This window comes from Puma concolor, chromosome E2 (genome assembly GCF_028749965.1).
Source record: "Puma concolor isolate L17-30 chromosome E2, mPumCon1.1.hap2, whole genome shotgun sequence".
NCBI lineage: Eukaryota > Metazoa > Chordata > Mammalia > Carnivora > Felidae > Puma > Puma concolor.
This window is the reverse complement of record NC_141681.1, coordinates 27,927,450-27,950,565: the sequence shown is the minus strand read 5'-3', so window position 1 is coordinate 27,950,565 and position 23,116 is coordinate 27,927,450. Positions and strand designations below refer to the sequence as shown.

Genomic DNA, 23,116 nt, shown 5'->3' with positions numbered 1-23,116 from the left:
TTCCCCACATAAGCCTGTCACTGAGCAAGTGCTTTACCTGCATCATCTCATGTCACCTTCGCAATTGCCCTGTGACGTAGGAAGCGTGGCCATGTCCCTCTCCCCGGTGAGGAAGCTGACACGAAGCGACCTGCCCAGCAGCTCCGTGCTAGAGCCAGGATCCGTCCCGGGGCTGCGCCATCTCGAAAGGCCAGGCCCTCGCTGGGCACTGCACAAGGCAGCCCACGTGCAGACGTGGCTGCGAGGAGATGGAGTGAGCAGGGCAATGGCCAAGGAGGCATCGTGGGCGGCGGGAGGGAGGTTTGTGGCAAAGCCTTCTCCGTGTCTCTGCCAAGAAGATGTGCTAGTCATTGTCTACCTGAGGGTGGCACCCTGAACAGACAGCCTCGGGTGGGGCCCGGTGCCTCTGGGCCGGGGTCCAAGCCTGGGTTCTTGTCCCAGCTCTGCCCGGACAGATCCAGCCTCTTCGTGGGTCTGGGTGGAGGGCAGGCTCTGCCGACCCTTCCGGCCCTAATACTTGGTGATGCAGGAGTGGGAAGCAGGGCGGATGGCATCAACCCTTACCCACAGTGACCTTTTAGCAAATGCCTGCGGAGCAGGCCCCTCCCCAGGGTAGTTACTCAGCACCCCTCCACAGCAAGCACCTCTGAGCACTAACCAGATGCCAGGTGTCATAGGGCAACCTCCATGCAAGCTCCTCGCTATGGATTAAAGCACTGTTGCTACACCCATTTTATGGATGAGGAAACCGAGACTTAGGAAAGTCAAATGGCTTGCTCAAGGTCACCACAAACCTAGTAAGCCCGAGGCCGACTTATCCACTAGGAGCAGTGGGCACCATGCTCAGGGCCCGCGGTACTTTTAGGGGGCCCATGAAAATGTTTTAATTTCAGTGAAAAATCAGAAGGAAAAAATAAACTTTCAGGATAATGAAAATGTTTTCATATATAACATTAATATATTCATCTTTACGTCAATGTAGTAGCAGATATGTTTTTACATTTTTCTTTTTTTTTTTAATGTTTTTTGAAATTTATTTTTGAGTGAGAGAGAGAGAGATAGAGCATGAGCAGGGGAGGGGCAAGGAGAGGGAGACACAGAATCCGAAGCAGGTTCCAGGCTCTGAGCTGTCAGCACAGACCCCAATGCAGGGCTTGAACCCACAAACCTGACATCATGACCTGAGCCAAAGTCAGACACCCAACCCACTGAGCCACCCAGGTGCCCCTAGATTTTTCTTTTTAGTGGAGTAAGGGAACCACCAAGGCAAAAGTGCCTGGGACTCACAAAAGTCGTCATGCCACTCTGAGTAAGCAGCACCTGAACCCAAATCTGTTCCCTTCCCAAGTCCAGAGCCCTCAAAGAAATGCCCCAGCCTCTCTCCCAGTGTCAAAAGAGCAGCACACAGGGTGATCCTGGGAGCTGCGGTGTGCACCTGTCCCTGGGAGGCCCTCAGGCAGAATGGCTACTTGGCCATAGACGCTCACCCTGCTGGCCACTCTCCCTGGCGGGTAAACTTCCCCAGCTCAGCTCCTGGCAGGGACTGTAAGAGAAGAGGTGTCACATCTCAGGGGCAGGTCATTTGGGAAGAGAAGGTGAGGAACAATATGAGTCCCTGGAAGTTCCTGCCTGGGAGAAGCAGGGGAAGAATGACAAAGATCATCCAGAAGAACATTCCAGCTTTTCTTCTTCACCCAACAGAAAATAGTAAACAGCCTGGACCAATGGTAGAAATTGTGTCTTTGAAAGTTCAGGTATAGCCCAGGTAGACAGAGAGCCCTAGTTTTGGAGTCACACAGATCTGGGTTAGGGTCCCTACCTACCACTTAGTTTGCTGTGTGACCTTGTGAAAATTACTTTACCTCTCTGACTCTGATTTCCCCTCTGGGAAATGGTAATAGTAACAATCCTGCATCCCCAGAGGGTTGCAGTGAGAACAGTCAGATGCTTCCTGTGTAGGAAATGCTTGCTGTATCAAAAAGTGGTTGCAACTAAAAGCCAGAGGAATATTTATTTTGGGGGGAGGAAAAAAAATTGATCCCAACATCCCTAGGGCTTTGGGTAATTGGAATGCTGTGAGCTTTCCCAGGACATAGACACATTTAAAGAAGCCACCAAAGCTGCTATTACTGTGAGGTCAGCCTCATTTTCCCTTCAAGTCTTTGAGGGCACCGTTTAAACAGGAGATAGTCACCTTGCTAACAAAAGAAGAGGGTTGTCTCCAATTAAAGTGTCACCAGAGTCGGAAATTCACCAGCCCTGGTGACTTACGCCACACTTGAGCCTCGCAAGTCCAGGATTACACAATATCAGGCTGAAACCATGAACTAGAACAGAGGCCTGAGTGATGAGCAGAGCTGAGGGTCCCTTCCGGGTGAGCAGCAGGCGAGCCTGTCTCCCACCAGGCTTGGTGCTATGGTCAGAACCACATCTGCGCGCGCCAGGCAGGCTGAGCCCCGCTCACCCTACATGGGGCCTTCTCCAAGTGTCCCCGCAGGGCTTGGCTGTAGGCAGCCTCCTCAGGTGACAGCACCCCCCCACCCACCCTGAGTGGTTCTTCTCCAATTACACTTGAACCACCTGGGATGTTGTTAAAGTGCAGCTTAAGATTCACTGGGGCTTGAGAGTGTGCATCTCTGACAGGCTCCTGGGTGATGCTGATGCATGAGGGCAAGACCTTCCTCTGGGGCTGCCCTCCGTGTGGTTGACCAGGGGACCCTGAGTCATCTGCACTCCAGAGCCAGCTGCACTACTCTAAACTAGATCCTCATGATTTCCCCTTTTTTGCTGGGGGATGGGGTACAAGAGGAATTAAATAGAAACATTTGTGGCGGGATAATTTACTGAATGGCTCATTTTCATCCTTCCAGAATGCCCACACACCCGTTGCAGGTAGCAAGACCCTTTGGAGCTGTCTTGAGAGAAAGAGAGACAGAGCGTGCGCGGGGGAGGGGCAGAGAGAGACAGAGACACAGCATTCGAAACAGGCTCCAGGCTCCAGCTGTCAGCACAGAGCCCAATGTGGGGCTCGAACTCATGACCCAGGAGATCATGACCTGAGCCAAAATCAGACACTTAACTGACTGAGCCACCCAGGCGCCCCAATTTATTCTTTAATTTTGAGAGAGAGAAAGAGACGGAGGGGCAGAGGGAGAGGGAGAAAGATAGAATCCCAAGCAGGCTCCGTGTTGACAGCGCAGAGCCTGATGCGGGGCTCGATTTCCTGAACCGTGAGATCACGACCTGAGCCGAGATCAAGAGTCAGATCCTCAACCAACAGCACCATCCAGGCCCCCCACCACAGAGACTTTAAAACTACAATGAATTGCAGTAGTCAGATGCTTCCCTTTTAAAAAGAGAAGGCTCTGGGTAAAGACAAATCCTCTGCTATCACCCCTTCTCCTAAGCCTCTTCCTTAGGATTCCCCTTTTAATGCTTATGGAAAAGTATTTAATTTAATTTTTTTTTTTTTAGAAAGAGAGAGAGTGAGACCACGTGCCCCCACAAGCAGGGGAGAAAGGCAGAGGGAGAGAGAGGGAGAATCCTAAGCAGGCTCCACACTCAGCACAGAGCAGCCCCAACGCAGGGCTCAATCCCACCACCCTGAGATCATGACTTGAGCCGAAATCAAAAGTCAGACACAGCCGACTGAGCCACCCAAGTACCCCAGGGAAGGTATTTTTAAAGAGGGATTTTGGCAGAATCCTCTTGGGGTGGCTTTTCTCTTCTATTTTTACAAAAACATAAACCCAGGGGAGCATGGCTGGCTCAGTTGGTGGAACACGTGACTCTCGATCTCAGGGTTGTGGGTTCAAGCCCCACATTGGGTGTAGAGATTGCTTAAAAATAAGATCTTAGGGGCACCTGGGTGGTTCAGTCAGTTGAGCGTCTGACACTTGGTTTCAGCTCAGGTGATGATCTCACAGCTTTGTGGGCTCGAGCCCTGTGTAGGGCTCTGTGCTGACAGCACAGAGCCTGTTTGGGATTCTATCTCTCCCTCTCTATGTGCCCCTCACTCACTTGTGCTGTCTCTGTCTCTCTCAAAATAAATAAATAAACTTTAGAAAATAAAATAAAATCTTAAAAAATATATGTATAAGCCCAGAGGCCCAGAATGGGGGAGGGTACCATGGCTCCCCTTCCCACCTGTGCGAGAGGGGGTGGCGACAGGTAGCAATGGTGCCACAGGGAAGTTTGGGGGCCTTTGGCCTCCCTATCAACTCCACCAGGATCCCTCCCTAATTCCTGAACTTGGACAGCTTAGTCAGAGCACTCTGGGGATGCTGGGGCCAAGCACCCTAGGGGATTCCCTGAGCTGGGGAGGAAGACCGTGCACCTGCTAAGGCAACAACCAGGCAGAGCTGAACCTCAGGGAGAAGCTTCCAGCCTCGTAACAGGCTCCCCACCCCAAGCCAGCTCCACCTGGAAGCAGCCCCCACGGATCCCCCTGAGGGACCCAAAGGCTGGAACAGTTACAATGCCAGCATCAGAAATGGTGACATAGAAGGTGCAGAGCCCCGACCCCTGGCTCTGGTGAGTTCCCCATTCTGGAGATACCCGGAAGGGGGAGGGGCTCCAAAATCATTGAGAAGGAATTTATGGCCACCCTTCTTCAAGGGAAATTGGGGACAGAACTAGACACCTTCAATGACAATTTTAATTCCTTTTTTTAAGTGTATTTTTTTTTTTTAGTAATCTCTACGCCCGATGTGGGGCTCAAACTCACAACCCCGAGATCAAGAGTTCCATGCTCTTCCGACTGAGCCAGCCAGGTGCCCCTTTCAATAACAATTTTTCAAGTGGTTTCATACTCATGGCACATACTTAGTTTAACGATTAGGAAAGCAGTTAGCATTTTACTTTCAAGTCATACACGCACTGTGGCTTATAAACACGTTATTGAATATACTGTCTGATTAAAAAAATCGCTAAAGGTTACCATCTGTTAAACTAATCTCTTAGTGTTGTTTCCCAGTGGAGCTCTCCTCGTTTCAATTGTTCTATGTCGAGGAAACATCAGTTTATCGTGTTAATTTATTTATTTTGAGGGGGGAGGGGCAGAGAGAGAGGGAGACAGGGAATCCCAAGCAGGTTTCTCTCTGTCAGTGCAGAACCCAATGCTGGGCTCCATCTTGCCAACCCTGAGATCATGACCTTAGCTGAAATCAAAAGTTGGACACTCAACCGATTGAGCCACCCAGGTGCCCCGGGAAACATCAGTTTAGTTTGTCCCTGAGCAAACTGCACTCCCTGACAGTTTAAACAACATATGAATGAATGAATGAATGAATGAAGCAAAGGTTATACACATTATACAATTCATTCGTTATTCAGTAAAACATTCACCTTGATCTCTTTTTTTTTTCAAGAGATAAAATTCTGGAATCTCCGTGAAATCAGAACACCAGGTGGTACCCTCGAACGGCTGTTACCTATTGGCATCTCTCGAAGCCACTAGGCTCCGCAGAAGCAGCGGATAATTAGCAATATTCAGGCCTTCTGCTGCTACCAGGCCACCTGTTCTTCCCCAGGGAAGTCCATCTAGGAAAGAGTGGGAGATACCTGCCTGTGATAGCAAAGCTCAGGAGGATAAAAAAAGCAACAACAACAAAAAGTGTCCTCTTTCCTTTCCTCTTTGCCAAGACTGACTGGATCCCTGCAGGGCCCCTCCGCCCCATGAGTAAGAGAGAGGAAGATGCCCTCTTTTGTTCTAGCCACAGTCATGGGAGAATGCTGCCTTTTCCCTCAAGGCACTTCAGCACCAATATCTGAGTAGGTGATAGGCCATTTCGTCATCAGGAGGTTTTGGCAACAGAGGGGGAAAAAAAATCTTCTTTTAAGAACAAAACAAGGGGTGCCTGGGTGGCTCAGTCAGTGAAGCGTCCGACTTCGACCCAGGTCATGATCTCACCGTTTGTGGGTTCGAGCCCCACGTCGGGCTCCGTGCTGACAGCCCAGAGTCTGGAGCCTGCCTTGGATGCCATGTCTCCCTCTCTCTCTGCTCCTCCCCCGCTCAGGCTCTCAAAAATAAATAAACATTTCAAAAAATTTAAAAAACAAAACAAAAACAAAAAACCCCACGCAATTTAAAAATATCACAATCAAATAATAAACATTGAAAAAAATTTTAAAAACCAAACAAACACAAGAAAACCCACACAATTTAAAAATATCAAAATCGGGGCGCCTGGGTGGCGCAGTCGGTTAAGCGTCCGACTTCAGCCAGGTCACGATCTCGCGGTCCGTGAGTTCGAGCCCCGCGTCGGGCTCTGGGCTGATGGCTCAGAGCCTGGAGCCTGCTTCCCATTCTGTGTCTCCCTCTCTCTCTGCCCCTCCCCCGTTCATGCTATGTCTCTCTCTGTCCCAAAAATAAATAAACGTTGAAAAAAAAATTAAAAAATAAAATAAAATAAAATAAAAATATCAAAATCAAATCAACCCCTTTATCCACAGGGAGGGGGAAGACACGAAAGTGTGTTTTACTGTATCCCGACTCGTCGTGAAAGAGGAAGCTGGAACGCGTTCCAAAAAGCAGCCAAAACACTGGTGTGGCAACTGGGAGCACGAATCTTGCAGCTAGCTATATGACAAGCTGACAGCACAATTTTCCTTTGGGGATCTTCTGAAATAACCAACATGACTATAATAAGAACTATCATCTATTGGGTGCTTACTACATGCCAGCGTTTTCTCTGGCCTTTCATGAAATTCTCAGAACAGCTCAATGAGGGGGCACTACTCAGCCCGTTTTGTACTAACCGAAGGAGTAAGTGACCTGCTCAGAGTATTGTGGCCAAGAAAACTCCATTCCAACCCAGGCCCTTGCTCCTCACGCAGGTGGCTCTGGACGCCAGAGCCTGGACGGGTGCACAGGTCAGTCCTGCGGGGGGGGGGGGGGTGAGGGGGACACGAAAGCTGCAGACATTATCTTACCAGTCTTCATCAGAGTCCCCTGGTGGGGCTAAGAGCATTCTTTTTTTCTTGATAAAGAGCTAAGACTCCCGCTCCAAAAGTTGAATTCATGCACGGTCAAAAAAGGAATTCATGGCAGAGTTTTCTGTTCTTGGGCTGAAAATTCTATCTCATTGAACTACCCCAAACAGGCACAGAAAAATCACAAAAATGTGCCCTCTTGCCCCAAAAGCATTCTTCCAGCTTTCAGCTCAGTCCTTTAAAGACAACGTCATCTGCGTGTATTATGTGTATTTGTGAATGTGTGCATGTGTGGATGTATGTGTAAGTGTGTGTTTGGAAAGGGTGACAGAGTTGGGGAAGCAGGCAGCAACTCAGGAATTCAATCAGCTCAATAGGAAAAAAAAAAATCACAACACTGAAAATGTAGCAGCAAACATGAGATTGTGTTGCCATGGCAACAATTTAATTGACATTTTCATTTTCCCCGCATTTGTTCCGGGCAGGTGTGGACAGATATGCGTCCTCAAGGAATGTGGGAGGATGAGGGTGTGCCCATTTGCCTCGGTCAGAGTTCACGATTGGGGGGCTGGTACTGCCCCCAGATAAGGTCCTTGGAATTGGGGTCTTGGACAGTCGGCACAGAGAACCCTGTCACCCATGACAGGCAGAGCATCATCACCGTGTAACAGAGGTGGAGACGATGGTACTCTTGACCTTCTTCATTGCCTGGATGGGATGCTGAGGCTCTGGCAGACAGTCATACAGAGCGACTGAGGCAGAGCCTGGTTTCAGACCTGGGTGGCTATTCCATGTTGGCTTTGCTGAACTGTGGTCAATTAACAGGGGTTGGCGGTGGGGGGGGGAGGGGTGATGAGGCAAGGAGGCAGCATGGCACAGCCTAAACCCACCGAAAGAACAGGGCCATCTTTGATATACCCAAACAGCAATCATTTTCCCCACCAGATGACGCATTATCAGCAAATCTGCTGCCACGGAACAAAGAACAGAGAAACGGGAACATCCTCCAGCTCAGCGATTGGAGATGGAATTAAATGAGGATTTACCTGCAGGAGCAGCTGATGTTCTAACTACAAACCTCCTCTGAGCAGTCTGTGAGATTCGGAGTGCACGTGCCCCGAAAGCTGCATCCCAATCCCGGAGGCAGCCCTGGCTGGGCCCGCGAAGCCTCCACGCACACAGAATACTAAACACACCCCGGGAGTTCCCGACACGGCCACCTGGTTACAGCCCTGCCCGCACTTGTCTGCAGCAATTTCTCTCCAAGGCGAGGCTTCACGCATATCTGTTACCCAGCATCTGAACACACAGTGTTCGCAAAGCACAGCTCCGCATGGGAAAACATGAGCCGTCAGCAAATCATTTCCGTGGGGGCAGGAACATCTTCAGGCAGGACTAGTGCTTGGATGACGTCCCCATAAAGAAGGAAGGGGCTGAAACTGCTATGATGCTGCAGCTTCCATTTTCCAAAAAGCAACCTGCTTTCTAGAAGCCCATCTAGGTTAGCCAGTGTCATAGCTTGGCTTAATCCCTTTCTTCACAGGCTTGGGCGTTGTTATCTTTGCTCCTGAAACCACTCCTGAGCTTTATAGTTCCCGCAAAATCTCATCATAAAAAGATCTGCAGCGTCCGTGGTGTCGTTTGAACACCAAACAACAAAAAGGCAGCAACACTGCAGGCAGGTGCATGAAGCTCTTGGGGCAAAGGGTGACTTGGGTTGAAATGGTCTCTGGGAAATGTGGGGGTGGCCTAAAAAGCTCAGTGGGCTTCCTCCAAAAAACCAAGAGCAGGGGACCTGGCTGGCTCAGTTGGTGGCAGAGCATGCGAATCTTGATCTCGGGGTCATGAGTTCAAGCCCCACATACAGGCTAGGGCTTACTTAAAAAAACAACTGAGGGGCCCCTGGGTGGCTGAGTTCATTGAGCATCTGCCTTTGGCTCAGGTCACGATCTCATGGTTCATGAGTTTGGGCCCCGCATTGGGCTCTCTGTTGTCAGCGCGGAGCCTGCCTCGGATCCTCTGTTCCCCACACCCCTGCCTCTCCCTTGCTTGTGCACTCTCTCTCTAAATAAAAACATTAAAAAAAAAAATAGTGAGAACAGCATTCTGGGAAATAACCCTTATTCTGGGGTGGTGCCTACCTCCTAAAATATTAAAGGTTATTTGTAATTGTCTCTGTAAAGGAAAGGCCAAAAAAAAAAAAATCTATAAATAGGACACCTCCCACGTTGTCATTCCCTAACTTTATTTTAAATGCCTTTGAAGTTTATTTTAAAGTATTTCCCAAGGGGCGTCTGGGTGTCTCAGTGGTTAAGCGTCCGCCTTCGGCTCAGGTCATGATCTCACAGAATGTGGGTTGGAGCCCCGTGTAGGGCTCTGTGCTGACAGCTCAGAGCCTGGAGCCTGCCTCGCATTCTGTGTCTCTCTCTCTCTCTGCCCCTCCCCCATTCATGCTCCCTCACTCATGGGTGCTCTCTCTCAAAAATAACTAAACATTAAAAAAATTTTTAATTAAAAAAAATTTTTTTTAATTTTTTTTAATGTTTAGTTATTTTTGAGAGAGAGAGACAGAGCATGAGCAGGGGAGGGGCAGAGAAAGAGGGAGACACAGAATCCGAGGCAGGCTCCAGGCTCTGAGCTGTCAGCACAGAGCCCAATGCGGGGCTCAAAGTCACAAACTGCAAGATCGTGACCTGAGCCGAAGTCGGACGCTCAACCGACTGAGCCACCCAGGCGCCCCAACATTAAAAAAATGTTTAAGCACTTCCTGTGACTTATAAATTTAGGCATTTTGGCTAACATTATTATTTGATGCTTGATATTCAAATGTAATCAAAGTGTCAAGCTTATTTACCCAAACTTATTCCTTTTTTTTTTTTTAAATTTTTTTTTTAACGTTTTATTTATTTTTGAGACAGAGAGAGACAGAGCATGAACGGGGGAGGGGCAGAGAGAGAGGGAGACACAGAATGGGAAGCAGGCTCCAGGCTCTGAGCCATCAGCCCAGAGCCCGATGCGGGGCTCGAACTCATGGACCGCGAGATCGTGACCTGAGCTGAAGTCGGCCGCTTAACCGACTGAGCCACCCAGGCGCCCCTACCCAAACTTATTTCAATCTAGGTTTTGGATTTTTTTTTTCCTGAACCTAAAATTGCATGATGCTTGTGCAACACGCATTTGTCCACCTGACAGTTTCTCCATTGCTTTAAGTACTTTTTTTGCATCAAAACCTTTTACCATGGACAACGCACTCTTAGCTATCTTACAGAGATCCCTTCAGCTGATTCCCCCGTCGAATTGTCCCCTCCCCCGTCCACTTCTCCCCAGCCTTCTCAGTCTCAAGAAATGGCCACCGTCGCTCAAATCAAAATCCTGGAGCGAGAACTCATTACCTAAACCCACAACCCAGTTGTTAGCACTGGGTCCTGCGTGCAGGATACTGTTAAACCAGACCACCCCTCACCATCCTCATCCCAGGGGGCTTTGGAAGTCGCCTCATTAGGCTCCCTGTGTCCCCCAGTCCTCCTTCCACGAGGCAGCCAGAGGGACCTTGTAAAAGCATAATCTACGGCTTGTCACTTTATTCAGGTTTCATCTGACAAATATCTGCACACTTCCTCTGGGCCAGCACTGTTCTAGCAATTCCTTGACCTTGCTAGACATCTCGTGCTTGTCAGGGAGGGGATGACCCCCGAAATTAAAGAGTAAAACGTAGACTGTGGTGGAGGATAAGAAGTGCTGTGGAGAAAAACGACACAGAGAAGGAGGACCATGCAGCGTGGTGAGCAGCTGACCTCAGTCCAGAGCTTGAAATGGCGGGACTGCAACTTTAGGTAGGGTAGTCAGGGAAAGCGTCGCTGAAAGGGGCATTTGGGACCCGGAGAAGGTGGGAGAGCGGTCCACACCATACCTGGGGGGAAGAGTTGCAACCCTCCGGTGGCTCCCTATCACGTGAAAATAAAATCCAAATTCCCTACAACCGCCCTTGAGGTCCCATTGGACGTGTCCAGTCCATCTCTCTAATGCGCTCTGCCCTTTGTTCTCCAGCCATACGGGCATCTCTCTGGGTTGTCACCCTGCCAGGTTCCTCCCCACCAGGGTCTCTGCTGTGGGTGCTCCCCTATCTGGGCCACCCCATCCACCCCTCCATGTACGCATACCCAGCCTTTATCCTTCTTTTCTCAAGGCCGGCTCCTGCCCATCCTCGGGTCTTAAAGATGTCACTTCCTGGGAAGGGCCTTCCCTGACCAGCCCAGCCTCCCTCAACCTGCTTGCTTTCTGTGTTTTATTTTCATCATGGCTCTTATCACCATCTGAAATTGTTTCCTGCCTGCCTCAGCTACAGGGAATGCAAGTTCCCGGAGAGAATCGTGGTGGCCTATTCACGGCCTGGAACGGGGCCTGGTTCAGAGCAAATGTTCAATACATATTTACCGAGTGAAGCAATCAATCAGTCAAGGAGAACTAGTTACCAAACTTGTAAATAATTAATGAGATTCCGGGCAACAAATTGGGCATCACTCAAAAACCAATCAACCCCTGTCTCAGGCTCTGCCATTTTATCAACAATAAGGCAACAACAGCAATAGAAATAAAAATTCAATAACTCCATCTCATAATTCAATTCAATAAAAGCAGTTTAAGAACACAAGTCACTTGGGCATTTATTCAAAGCCCTTGGCATTTGCTATCTCTTTTCATTGTGACAACCCAGTGAGATGGTCCGTCACTCCCATCTGAATAGGGTCCAGTCACTGAGGTTTCAGAAATGTTTTGTGACTTGCCCAGGGTCACACAGCCAGTATAGGGCAGAGCCAATGTCCTCACGCTGGGCCACACAATTGTATTCAAATTCCTCTAAATAAACATCATGGAGCACTTACTGTGTAGGAGAAACCCTGTGAGAAAGAGTTTCAAAGACAGATGATCTCATAGGCAAATTGAGATGTTTCAGATAAAAGGATTTTCAAAGAATTCTGAACTACCTGACAGAGATCCAACCATAGTATCGTCAGAAGGTGAATATAAATCATTTACTGAGCGCTTCCTTTCCACCAGATGCTGCGCTATGCACTTCACATGTATTACCTCATTACTGTGTGTTATTATCCCCACTTTACAAATGAGCAAACTGAGGCATGGGATGATTACGTAACTTGCTCAAGGTCCTACGGCCAGGAAGTGACGGAGCTGGGTGCTCAACTCGGCCTTAGCTCAACAGATACTCACCACAGGAAAAACCTAGTACTCTGTGAAATCTTGTCAGTTGGCAGGAGTTTCTGAGTACAGAAGATACTAGATATACCTAAATCTGGCCACCTTGGGACGTGTTTGCAGGACTTGAAGGAAAACATCCATGCTCCTTTCTGGAGAAGGTTATTTCCTTTATCTAAAGACAATATAACCCCCTTGGCAACATCTGGTAGCCGTCCTTACCTGTAAACTGTGGCCCGTTGGCTCTGAGACCAGGATGCTTCCTAGGGAGGGGGCTTGAAGCTCGGCAAGAACAGCTCGGTTGGAGACGCAGGGTCCAGGCCAGTGCCAGCCGTGACAGCCAGGGGCCTCTTCCTGGCCTGCACTGGGGTCTCTCTCCCCCTCCTCTCTCTGCCCCCTCCGCAGGACCCAGCTGTTCGAGCTCAGCCACACCAGGGCTGGAACCACAAACATGGCAGCCTGTGGCCCGGCTTGCTCTGTCAGGCTGTGGGAGAAGAAGCTTCCAAATTGGAGCCTGTAATAGCCTGTGCCCTGGAATTTTCTGCTTGGTTCACCAATTCCTCGCTGGACCAGACGTAGCTTTGGTGCTGAACAAGGCGGCCATTCAGTCTTTAGTGCGGCAATTAAAAGGCTTTGAGGGCAGGATCTCCTTCAGCCTCCAGGGACCGATTTGGGTCGCAAGCAAGGGTCCTGAAATGTTGTCTTCTGGGTTTTCTAGCCGGTGTGTCTCCTTTGAGGTCCATTCAGTTTTGAGAAGAATTGGTATTGTGGCAGAACGGGGCGGGGCGGGGGGGGGGTTGGGTGGCAAGAATAAAGTTAATTAGGCTCCTGACATTCAAGTGGGAACGCAAGATGTCCACAAGTGAACCCTGATTCTCATCTCCCCCCAAATCGTGCTTCATCCCCAGCCTTCCCACTCCAGCTAATAGTAGCTGCCTCCCTCCCATGACTTGTGGACTCCTCCTTTCTTTCACACCACCACCTCCACAGCTCCCACCTTCCCTGCCTGACGCCTACAGTTGGCTCCAGTCCCTGACTCACTACTGTTACGTCTCGGCTCGGCAGCCAGACCGTCGTGCTTAAATCAGAGTCGAATCAACTCACTCCTGCTCAGAGCCTTTGATGGCCTCCATATCCCTTGGGAGTAAATGCCCGAGTCTCACAGGGGCCCTCGAGGCCTCTCTGCTCTGAACTTGCCACCGCTCTATACTCCTCCACCCTGCTCTTGACATCCACTGGGCACCCTCAAGGCCTTTGCACTGACTGTTTCCTCTACCTGGGTACCCTTTCCCCAGATATCCACATGGCTCAGATTCTTTTCTCAAGGAGATGGAGCCTGACGGCCTTACCATTCCTCACCCCCTTCTTCCATCTTTGCCCTCCCATGTCCCCCACCTTGCCTTAGTTTTCCCTTCATAGCACTCAATACCCCTGGCATGCTAAATGATATACTTAGTGGTTGTACCCAATGTTCAGGTCTGTTCTTCTCTATGAGGGGGAGTAAGTCATACAGGGTGGGGATCTTTGCCTATTTTGTTTGCCGTTGTATCTCAGGCAGCTGTACAGAGCCTGACACGTGGAGGGGGCTCAGTAAAGTTGTGACAGGAAGGGGAGGCCCTTCGAGACACAGAATTTCTGTCAAACCAAGATGAGATAGAGCACAGAGGAAATGTTTTGGATTGTCCAACTCTTCAGGGAGCTTAGAAGGGAAAGAGGGAGTGAGGGAGGGGCTGGAGACCAGGTAAACACCCTCTCCCCCCACACAGCGACTTATAAGCCTATGCCCACCCCCGCTCCAACAGAGAAGGGAGGTCCTTGACCTCTAGGGGCCCTTAGCTAGGTGCAGGGAGAGCTCCACCCGTGTCCCTGGATGGGGCTGGGCAGTGGAGGACTCCCTCCACCCACTGGGTCCTCAGTTGGCAGGGCTCCTGGCTCCAAACCCAATATCAGGCTGGGGGAAGCAGACAGAGAGGTAGGGTACATCTTTCCCTACCTGTGGCCTCCCAGGCGCCTCCAACCTGGACACCAGGCTTTCCAGGCAGTCAGCTTTTCTAAATAAACATGTTGATTGCTGAAGAAAGAGAACGGTACAGAGTGATCCTAGCAGAAGCGAGCTGTCTGCAGGTGCTGGAATATAGTGTCCTGTTGGGAAACGTAGCCTTCCAAGCCGGAGCGGCCCCGTCTCTTGTCCGACCCAACCTGGCCCCAACTCTTTAATGAATCTGGTCACAGACAGCCGGTCTCCCTCCTCTCTCTCCCTCTTCATCTGGGTGTTAAGGCGCAAAGCAGATTAGAAATGTCACTCGCGTGGCTGGCCCCAAGCTGCACCGTCGGTCCACACTCGTTCCGTTCCGACAGGTGTAATTTCCTTCTCCAAACAAACACTCAGGTGTTGGGTTCTGAAAATCTTCTCCTTATATGAATTTCATGAGCCCAACTATGACCTGGGGTAACTCTTTTACGAGCAGAACAAAGAAATGATCAATCAAAAGGAGTTTGTTTTCCTTTGCGACTCCGAATAGAGTCTGTACGTGCAGAACACAGATGGGACCCGCCCAGCTTTCTGTTGTAGGCGGGGCAGGTACATCCTGTAAGAGGGTCTGCCGAAGAGATGAGCGTGTAAGAGAATTTTAAAGCTTCTTTTCCTTCATCTTATTGTTCAAGAGTATATATTTCAGATTAAGGCCGGATGCCAGAAGATTCCTTCACAGAGCAATTTTGAAACACTCTGGGGGCACCTGGTTAGCTCAGCCAGTAGAGCATGAGCCTCTTGATCTCAGGGTTGTGAGTTTGAGCCCCATGTTGGGTGTAGAGATTACAAAAAAAAGAAAATTAACTTGGGGCACCTGGGTGGCTCAGCCGGTTGAGTGTCCGACTTCAGCTCAGGTCGTGATCGTACAGCTTGTGAGTTCAAGCCCCGCGTCGGGCTCTGTGCTGACAGCTCAGAGCCTGGAGCCTGCTTCGGATTCTGTGTCTCCCTCTCTCTCTGCCCCTCCCCCGCTCATACTCTGTCTCTCTCTCTCAAAAATAAATAAACATTTAAAAAAATTGACTTAAAAAAAGAATCTGAAAACTTATTGTTGTAGCATCTTTGTCTTTAAAAATAAATCAGAAACCAAAGTTTTAATATTAAGTCATTTTTTTATCCAATACCTCAAAATTGCCACACATTTGAGGGAGTCTACTAGAGTTACTAGCTCATTTGTGTCCACTTGGGTGTTCATTTGTTATTTTGATGCCCTTGGGAAGTAAGAGGTGTCTGGGAGTCATTGTTTTCTTTAGTATAAAGCTGGGAGTGAACAAGATGTGATTTATCTGATTGAAGAAGGACCACACAGAGAGATGAAATTCAGGACCCGTGTTAAGACGCCTAGTGAATCTCATTTTCTATTCTGTGTGCAGACCACCAAAGCATCTCTCTCGCTAAACAGAAACCCTAAGAATCACTACATAGTGTTTTTAACAAAAAGATGTACTGCGTCTTTATGCTTATGATACTTTCAGGCAGCCTGAAGGAAAAACTGTGGAGGTTCAGACGTAATTGTTCATGTTTGTGAAAATTCTGCTAGAAGAAAAAAAAAAAAATCTAAAGACCGTGATCTTCAACTTTATTTTGTGTAAGGAAAATAGTCACAGAAAACTAAGCTTTGTAAGAATTCTATGATGATTTAATGTCATCGTTTTCTCCCCTCGATGAAACATTAATCCAAAAGTCCTAAAATGGTTCTCCCCTCAGATTCATGATAAGTAACCCACTTTTTATGTGCTTTTTAACAAGCAGAAAACAATAGTACTGAGTGATCAGATGGTAGGAGGGATTAGCAAAGAGGTTAGCAATAAGCTTTAGAGGTTTATACCTATAGCTCCATTAGTCTGAAACTGGGTCTCCTATTGGTGGAGACAAAAACCCTATTAACCAATTCAAGGCAAATACCATAACAACTTCTTAGTAATTGGTGGTCCCAGCAGAAAGGGTGAATTGTAAATAAGCCCAGAAATGAAACCCAGGTTTTCACTCATCAACGTATTGCTTGCAGATCGGGTTCATTGTGATAAATTACCTTGTAGAAAATGATGAGGCAAATTTACCCCAGGTCAACTGTGATAAACTTCTCTGTGTGCGTATCTGTGAAGGCACTGTCTTTGCCGTTACTGATGGAATTCTGTTAAACACTTATTAATGTGCTTGGTGGGTACGTAGTGGCACTTTAAGAATCTGAAGGTCAGGGGGGCGCTTGGGTGGGCTCAGTCGGTTAAGCATCGGACTGTTCATTTTGGCTTAGTTCATGATCTTGAGGTTGTGAGATGGAGCCCGAGTTGGACTCTGTACTGACAGGGTGGATCGCTTGGGATTCTCTCTCTCTCCCTCTCTCTCTCTCTCTGCTCCTCTCCTACACTGCTCCCCAAATAAATAAACTTAAAAAAAAAAAAAACCTGAAAGTCATTATAGCCTTTTAAACTACAGTTAGTACCTTTTGTCTTATGAAGGGAAGGACACAAAATTCATGCTTCTGGACTAGAAGATGTTGGCTAGAGTTACCTTTAAAGTTCCTCACAGCATGACGTCAAAATTCAAAGGCTTTCACTCTTGTTTGTAATGGGAAATTTTTTTAAGGGGGAAGCTTTATTTAGGGAGAGAGAATTTTCTTTTCCTCCTTCACTTAGCGATGAACATCTGAGTAAAACACACTGGGAAAATATCAGGACGCACCTGAGATTTGTGACTTCTTTAAAGAATGAGTCATCCATTGTGCTGGGAACTCAGCAGGACATTGTCAGTCTAGAAATTCATATGCTTTAGTTTCAGGAAATTTCCTGTGTTATATCTCTGATATTTTCCTTCCCTCCATTTTCTCGGTTTTCTCTGGAATTCCCTTGGATCCCCCTTTGGCATTTCTAATTTGATTCTACCTTTCTTTTCTCTTCTATGTATCATCTCTATCTTCTTGTTCCAGCTCCTGAGAAATTTCCTCAACCCTATCTTCCAACGTACCTATCGATTCCCCCACCTCACATATTTTTTTAAGTTTAAGACAGATACAGCATGAGCAGGGTGGGGGAGAGAGAGAGGGAGAGAGAGAGAATCCCAAGCAGGCTCCACGCTGTCAGCACAGAACCTGATGTGGGGCTCACACTCATGAAACTGTGAGATCATGACCTGAGCCAAAACAGAGAGTTGGACGCTTAACCAACTGAGCCACCCAGGCGCCCCGTATTTGTTTAATTCCCCAGAGATTTTTCTTGTTTTTTGAATATTTATTTATTAATTTATTGCACTCCAAGCGTGCAATTGCGTCTCATCTCTCTGGGACTATTAATTATAGGGTTTGGGTTTTCTCTTTCTCTGTCTCCTGCCATCTGGATTGCCTGTTTTCTCTTTCTTTTTTCCTGTTTGCTTTGTGTTGGTATCTATTTGTCAGCCAGACTTCCTATTAGATTATTCTTGACTCTCTGTTCATATTTACAGATGGAGTATTACAAAGGCAATTGGAAGCTGTTTGTGTGGGTGGAGCTTCTGGTTGGAGGACTTCCTAACAGGTGATGGCTGGGACATTTCACTGGAGAGACTCGATTGTCAGTTTTATTAGGTCCTTTCTCTTGAGCTGGTCAATTTCCCCACAAGCACATAGTCCCATCTCCTGCAGAGGTTGGATATAATCCTGGGTGCTGGTATTCTGAGACCTGAGAGAGAAGGAGGCCAGAGGTCTCATTGTTCAGAGTCAGATTTTGACTTAATCCCTGTTTGGTGTTCGATGCCTCATCAGCCCATTCCTCCATGCCAGGTCTTTCTAAGTCCAGATTTCTTGACACCGTTTGTCCAATGTTTGCCCTCTTCTATTATCTCCATCCTTATAGGTTTTTACATTTTACACCTTTTACAGTCATTTCATTCAGGTTCAGGAAGGGATGGAAATAGATGCGTATGCTCAAGCCCTTATGCTTAACTAGAAGTCTTACACGTTCATTTTTACTTCAAGGGGTTGGTGCAATGCGCATTCATGTTAGGAACAATAATTTTCCGTACGTTCCAATGGGCCCAAGTGGGAAGGAGTAAAGAAAACACACGTGCCAAAAGAATTTTTGCATTCCACTCCAAGTGGTGGAATATCTATTCTAAGTGGACTGTGCAAAGTTTAAAATTTTTTTGTAGAATATTTCTTTGAATAGAAAATCTAGAACTTTTTTGTATAGAACTGAAACTAGCATGCCCTAATATATAAATAAAGAAATTTTTTGTATAGGAGAACTGTACAAAGAAATATAATGAAACATCCAATATATAAATTTAAATGGTATACAAAAAAAAAAATGTCCAAATAACCTAAAAGGAAAGGTAAATAGAAAAACAAAAACTGGAGAGGACAATAGAAAGCAAATAATAAAACGGTAGACCTAAATTCAAATATAACAATAATTACATTAAACGTAGATAGTCTAAACATATGGATTAAAAGACAGAAACTGTTAAATTGGAATTTTAAAAAGATCTAACTACGCAGCCTGTAAGAAACCTACTTTACGTATAGTGATGTAGGTATATTAAAAGCGTAAAGATGCAAAAATATATACCATGCTGACAGAAAGCTGGAGTGGCTACAGCAATATCAGACAAAGCAAATTTAGAGCAAGGAAATTTCCGGGGAAAAAGACAGACGTTAGATAATGATAAGAGGGCCAACTTACGGAGAAAATGTAACAATCTTCACTGCATATGCACCTGGGATCAGAGCTTCAAAATGCAGGCAGCAAAAACTGATAGAACAAAAAGGACAAAATGGACAAATCCCAAATTATAGTTAGAAACTTCAACACATCTCTCAGTAATTAATAGAACAATTGGCAGAAGATCATCAAGGATATAGAAGTGAGTATCATCATCAGCCAACTGACTCTTATTAACATTTATGGAATATTCCACCCAGTAAGAGTAGAACACACATTCGTTTGAAGTGCCCATAGAGGGTTCTCCATGATTGACTGTGTTCTGGGTCATAAAACAAACTTTAATAATTGTTAAAGAATTTAAATCCCATAAAGTATGTTCTCTGACCATATAGGAATTAAACTAGAAATCAATAGAAAATATCTGGAAGATCTCTAAGTATTTGGAAATTAAACACATTTCTAAATAATACATGAATCAAAACCGAAGTCTCAATAGAAATTAGAAAATACTTGAAATGGAATGAAAATGGAAACGCAACATACGAAGTTTGTGGGATGAAAACAAGAGGTGCTTCAAGGCAAATGTATAGATGTTTACATTAGAAAAGGTCTCAGTCCCGAAAGCAAAGCTTCCACCTTAAGAAACAAGGATAAGAATAGGGGCACCTGGGTGGTTCAGTCGGTTAAGTGTCCAACTTCAGCTCAGGTCATAATCTCACAGTTTGTGGGTTTGAGCCCCGCATCAGGCTCTGTGCTGACAGCTCAGAGCCTGGAGCCTGCTCTTGACTCCGTCTCTCCCCCTCTCAAAAACAACAAAAAAAAATGTTAAAAGAAACAAGGATAAGAATAAAATAAATCTGAAGCAAGCAAAAGCAAGAAAATAATAAAGTTAAGAGCAGAAATCAATAAAATTTAAACTGGAAAAATGATAGAGAAAAGCCAATCAAACCAAAAGCTAGTTTTTTGAAAAGATCAATAAAACTGATCCACTTCTATGCAGATGGACAAAGGAAAAAAGAGAGTAGCCAGAAATCACCAATATCAGAAATGAGACCCCCTGCCGACATTTCAGGGATAATACTAAGGAAATATTACAAACAACTCTACCCACATAAGTTTGACAACTTAGATGAAATGGACCAATTCCTTAAAACCACAAATTACCAAAACTCACCCAAGAAGAAATGGACACACTAAACAGTTATATATCTGTTATAAGGAATTAAATTTACAGTCAAATCCTTCTGGAAAAACAAAACCAAACAAAACAAAAATTCAGGACCAGATGTTCACTGGGGAATTCTACCAAATATTTGGAGAAGATGTGAGACCAGCTCTGCACAATCTCTTCCAGAAAATAGGCACGAGACACCTCCCAAGTACCTTTATGAGGCCAGCATCACGGAAACCAATGAGCCCAGAATTTGGTATTAGTAATATCAGTAACATTTCATATGTCATAAAATCCATTTTCTAAAGATAGGTCAAGGCTTTACTTTCTAGGTAGGGTGGCGCAGGCCCACCCTCCCTGGTGCCGTGTGTCTTTCCAAGGAACTCCAGAGGGAAGTGTGTATTATCCTGGTTGTTGCCAGCCTCCCCAGGAAACAGAGTGAACCTGAAGGCCAGGCATCAGCATCCCTGAGACGCCAGCCCTCCCTCCTTGGGAAAGCGTATTTCTGAACCTTGCTCTCAGTCCCCTGACTTCAGCCTGGGCCTCCTGAGATTCTTCTCTCATTTTTCACTTCCCAGAGTCTCCTTGGACCCCACCTCCCCTGCCTCCCCAAACCCCCACAAAAATTTCCTTTCTCTGCCTTTTCAAATTAACTTAACACTTAGCAAGCAGAGAACTGTAGTTTAGTTTGGTCTCAGAGCCTCACTGCGCAACCCGAAGGTCCATCGATAAAATGTCCCCAGGATGAAGAGCACGCTTCCGCTTGATGAAACTTTCTTTTTCCCAGAGTTCAGAAGCAGCTGAACAGCTTTTAGGTTTGTGTTTTGTCATTGTTTTTGTCTCATTTGTTTTTATTTTTTCCTTCCTGTCCCATAGTAGACGGACATGTGATGTTGAGTTTTGTGCACCACTCGTAGAGAAATGGAGTGCACAACGTGGCAGCCGGCATTGTCTTTCTCTGTTATTCTGCTCCTGGTGGGTCGTTAAACGCCGCTTACTTTCTACTGCTCACGAATTCACAAGCACACCTTTTTTTTATCCCTCACTCCCTTGAAAATTTTAAGAAAAAAAAATATATAACTGAATTCTCAAAACAAACTTAGTGTCCATTTGTATCAAGACAGACAAATGCATAAATAAATTTTACCAAATATTCTCTGGGTTTATGGAAAAGAAGGTAAACAAACAGACACTTTTGCTTTATATTCTTGTAGTCTTTTTTTTTTTTTAATTTTTTTTTCAACGTTTTTTATTTATTTTTGGGACAGAGAGAGACAGAGCATGAACGGGGGAGGGGCAGAGAGAGAGGGAGACACAGAATCGGAAACAGGCTCCAGGCTCCGAGCCATCAGCCCAGAGCCCGACGCGGGGCTCGAACTCACAGACCGCGAGATCGTGACCTGAGCTGAAGTCAGACGCTTAACTGACTGCTCCACCCAGGCACCCCACATTCTTGTAGTCTTAAAGTAATATATAGGACCATGGCCACCTCAGAGTTAGATTTTCTCAAAGCCATGTCTGCCCTACCTACCACTTTTACTGGAGTGGGCAAAAAGATTCAGAGAGGAGAGACCAAGCCTTTCCAGAAATGTCTTCACTAAAGACACTTATTTTCCACACGCCAAAAATAGTTCACTAATGTGTGCTCTCTGCTTATTTTCCCTGCTTCCACTTCCAAATTTGAGAAAAGTTCGGCAGAGCAGTTAAAATGGCATGCTGACTTTAGTTAGGAATAAAAAGGGCAGTAGTGAAAGAGATACACTAATTATAACTGTTCTCACCCCAAGCTTTCAGAAGCTCCCCCAGGGGGCTCATTCATCCCTACCGAGCTGCTACAGACCCCAAGATTATGTTGTCTACACTGGCCTTAGAAATTCCCCCACACCGTTCCCCTTCCACACCCTGAGTGATAGACAGTGAGAATGAGGGCGCGGGTGGGGGGGGGGGGCGGGGAATGTGTAGGTAACTAAATACCCTGAACTACTGGTTTTATTTCAAAATACGTGACCTACAAAACAACAAACATGCAAACAAGTAAACCACGAGTGCGGCAGATGAAGGGCTCCTCATGCCTACCAAGGAAATCACCTAAGGGCAGAGTGAAGGGTAGAAAATCAAACTGGGCATACGAATGAAATTAACTTATGTGTTTGCACTCATCACCATGATCAATTCATCTCAACGTCCTTCCCTCTGATTCCTCCAATGACTAACTTGTCGGTCTCCTAGATCCCACAGGGTCGACTGGGGTGAAGAGCATCCCTGGAAGCTCTCAAGGAGACGTCACCAGTGGCAGGAAGAACCGTGGTCCAGGGAGCTGGCACTTCCCCAGCAGTCGCTGGTGATGTGGCACGTTCACCATGGTACAAAGGGGGCAGGGCGGGCACAAGGGTACAATGTGAGCAACATAACCTTTTCCTACAGGCAAAGTCGTCTCCAGCTCAGGGAATGGCAGTACGGGAGTGTGTAAGGACCATCAAAGAGTGAGGATGAGCTTCGGGGTGCAAATCCTGGTGGGCTGGGCTATCTCGGGCTGCCTGTGTCCGGGATCTCTTCTGTTGTTCCTCACAGGTCACCTCAGAGACGTTTCCCTTAACCTCTTTCTAAACTAAGTACAGTAAAACCTTGGTTTGCAAGCGTAATTTGTTCCGGAAACATGCTTGTAATCCAAAGTGCTTGTATGTCAAAGCGGATTTCCCCATAAGAAATAATGGAAACTCAGACAATTCATCCTGCAACCCAAAAATATCCATATGAAAATGATTACAATACTGGCATATAATACAAAATAATAAAGAAAATACAAAATCTAAAGAAAAATAAACAAATTAGCCTGCACTTACCTTGGAAAACGTTCGTGGCTGGTGTGAGGGAGACAAGAGAGAGGAGGGTTATTGTGTAGGACGACTTTCACCATCATTAACGGAATCACTGCTATCTATTGGCTCAATGGAATCTTTTTCTTTTCGTGCAATTTTAACAGGGAACCTATGCAATAACACTTGCTTTTGCCACCTTTTCAGGATTTTGCAGAAATGTGACATTGCAGTGACAATCACCCACAATCCCGAGTGAGAGAGAGAACCATTGGCTCAGTTGTGAGGTTGTGATGTTCGGTGACACTTGTATTGC

The 23,116-nt window shown here is 46.6% G+C and overlaps 1 protein-coding gene and 1 long non-coding RNA gene across 4 annotated transcripts in view; both read right to left on the bottom strand.

Moving 5' to 3' along the window:
* KIFC3 (kinesin family member C3) overlaps positions 1-14,336 on the bottom strand; it is a 77,383-nt gene extending 63,047 nt beyond the window's left edge. For all 3 annotated transcript variants that reach the window (XM_086689320.1, XM_086689319.1, XM_086689322.1), the window contains exons 1-2: positions 14,141-14,336; positions 12,370-12,877 (exon numbers count right to left, since the gene is read on the bottom strand). In XM_086689320.1, coding sequence (XP_086545446.1) covers positions 12,370-12,600 — 231 coding nt within the window. In that variant the 5' untranslated portion in view covers positions 12,601-12,877; positions 14,141-14,336. The remainder of the gene's footprint in view (positions 1-12,369; positions 12,878-14,140) is intronic.
* A 3,374-nt stretch (positions 14,337-17,710) lies between these two features.
* LOC147573438 (uncharacterized) lies at positions 17,711-18,979 on the bottom strand. Its single transcript, XR_015244521.1, has 2 exons — positions 18,832-18,979; positions 17,711-17,829 (listed from the first exon to the last, which is right to left on the bottom strand). It is a non-coding gene; the product is annotated as an uncharacterized LOC147573438 (long non-coding RNA).
* Positions 18,980-23,116: the final 4,137 nt, after the last annotated feature.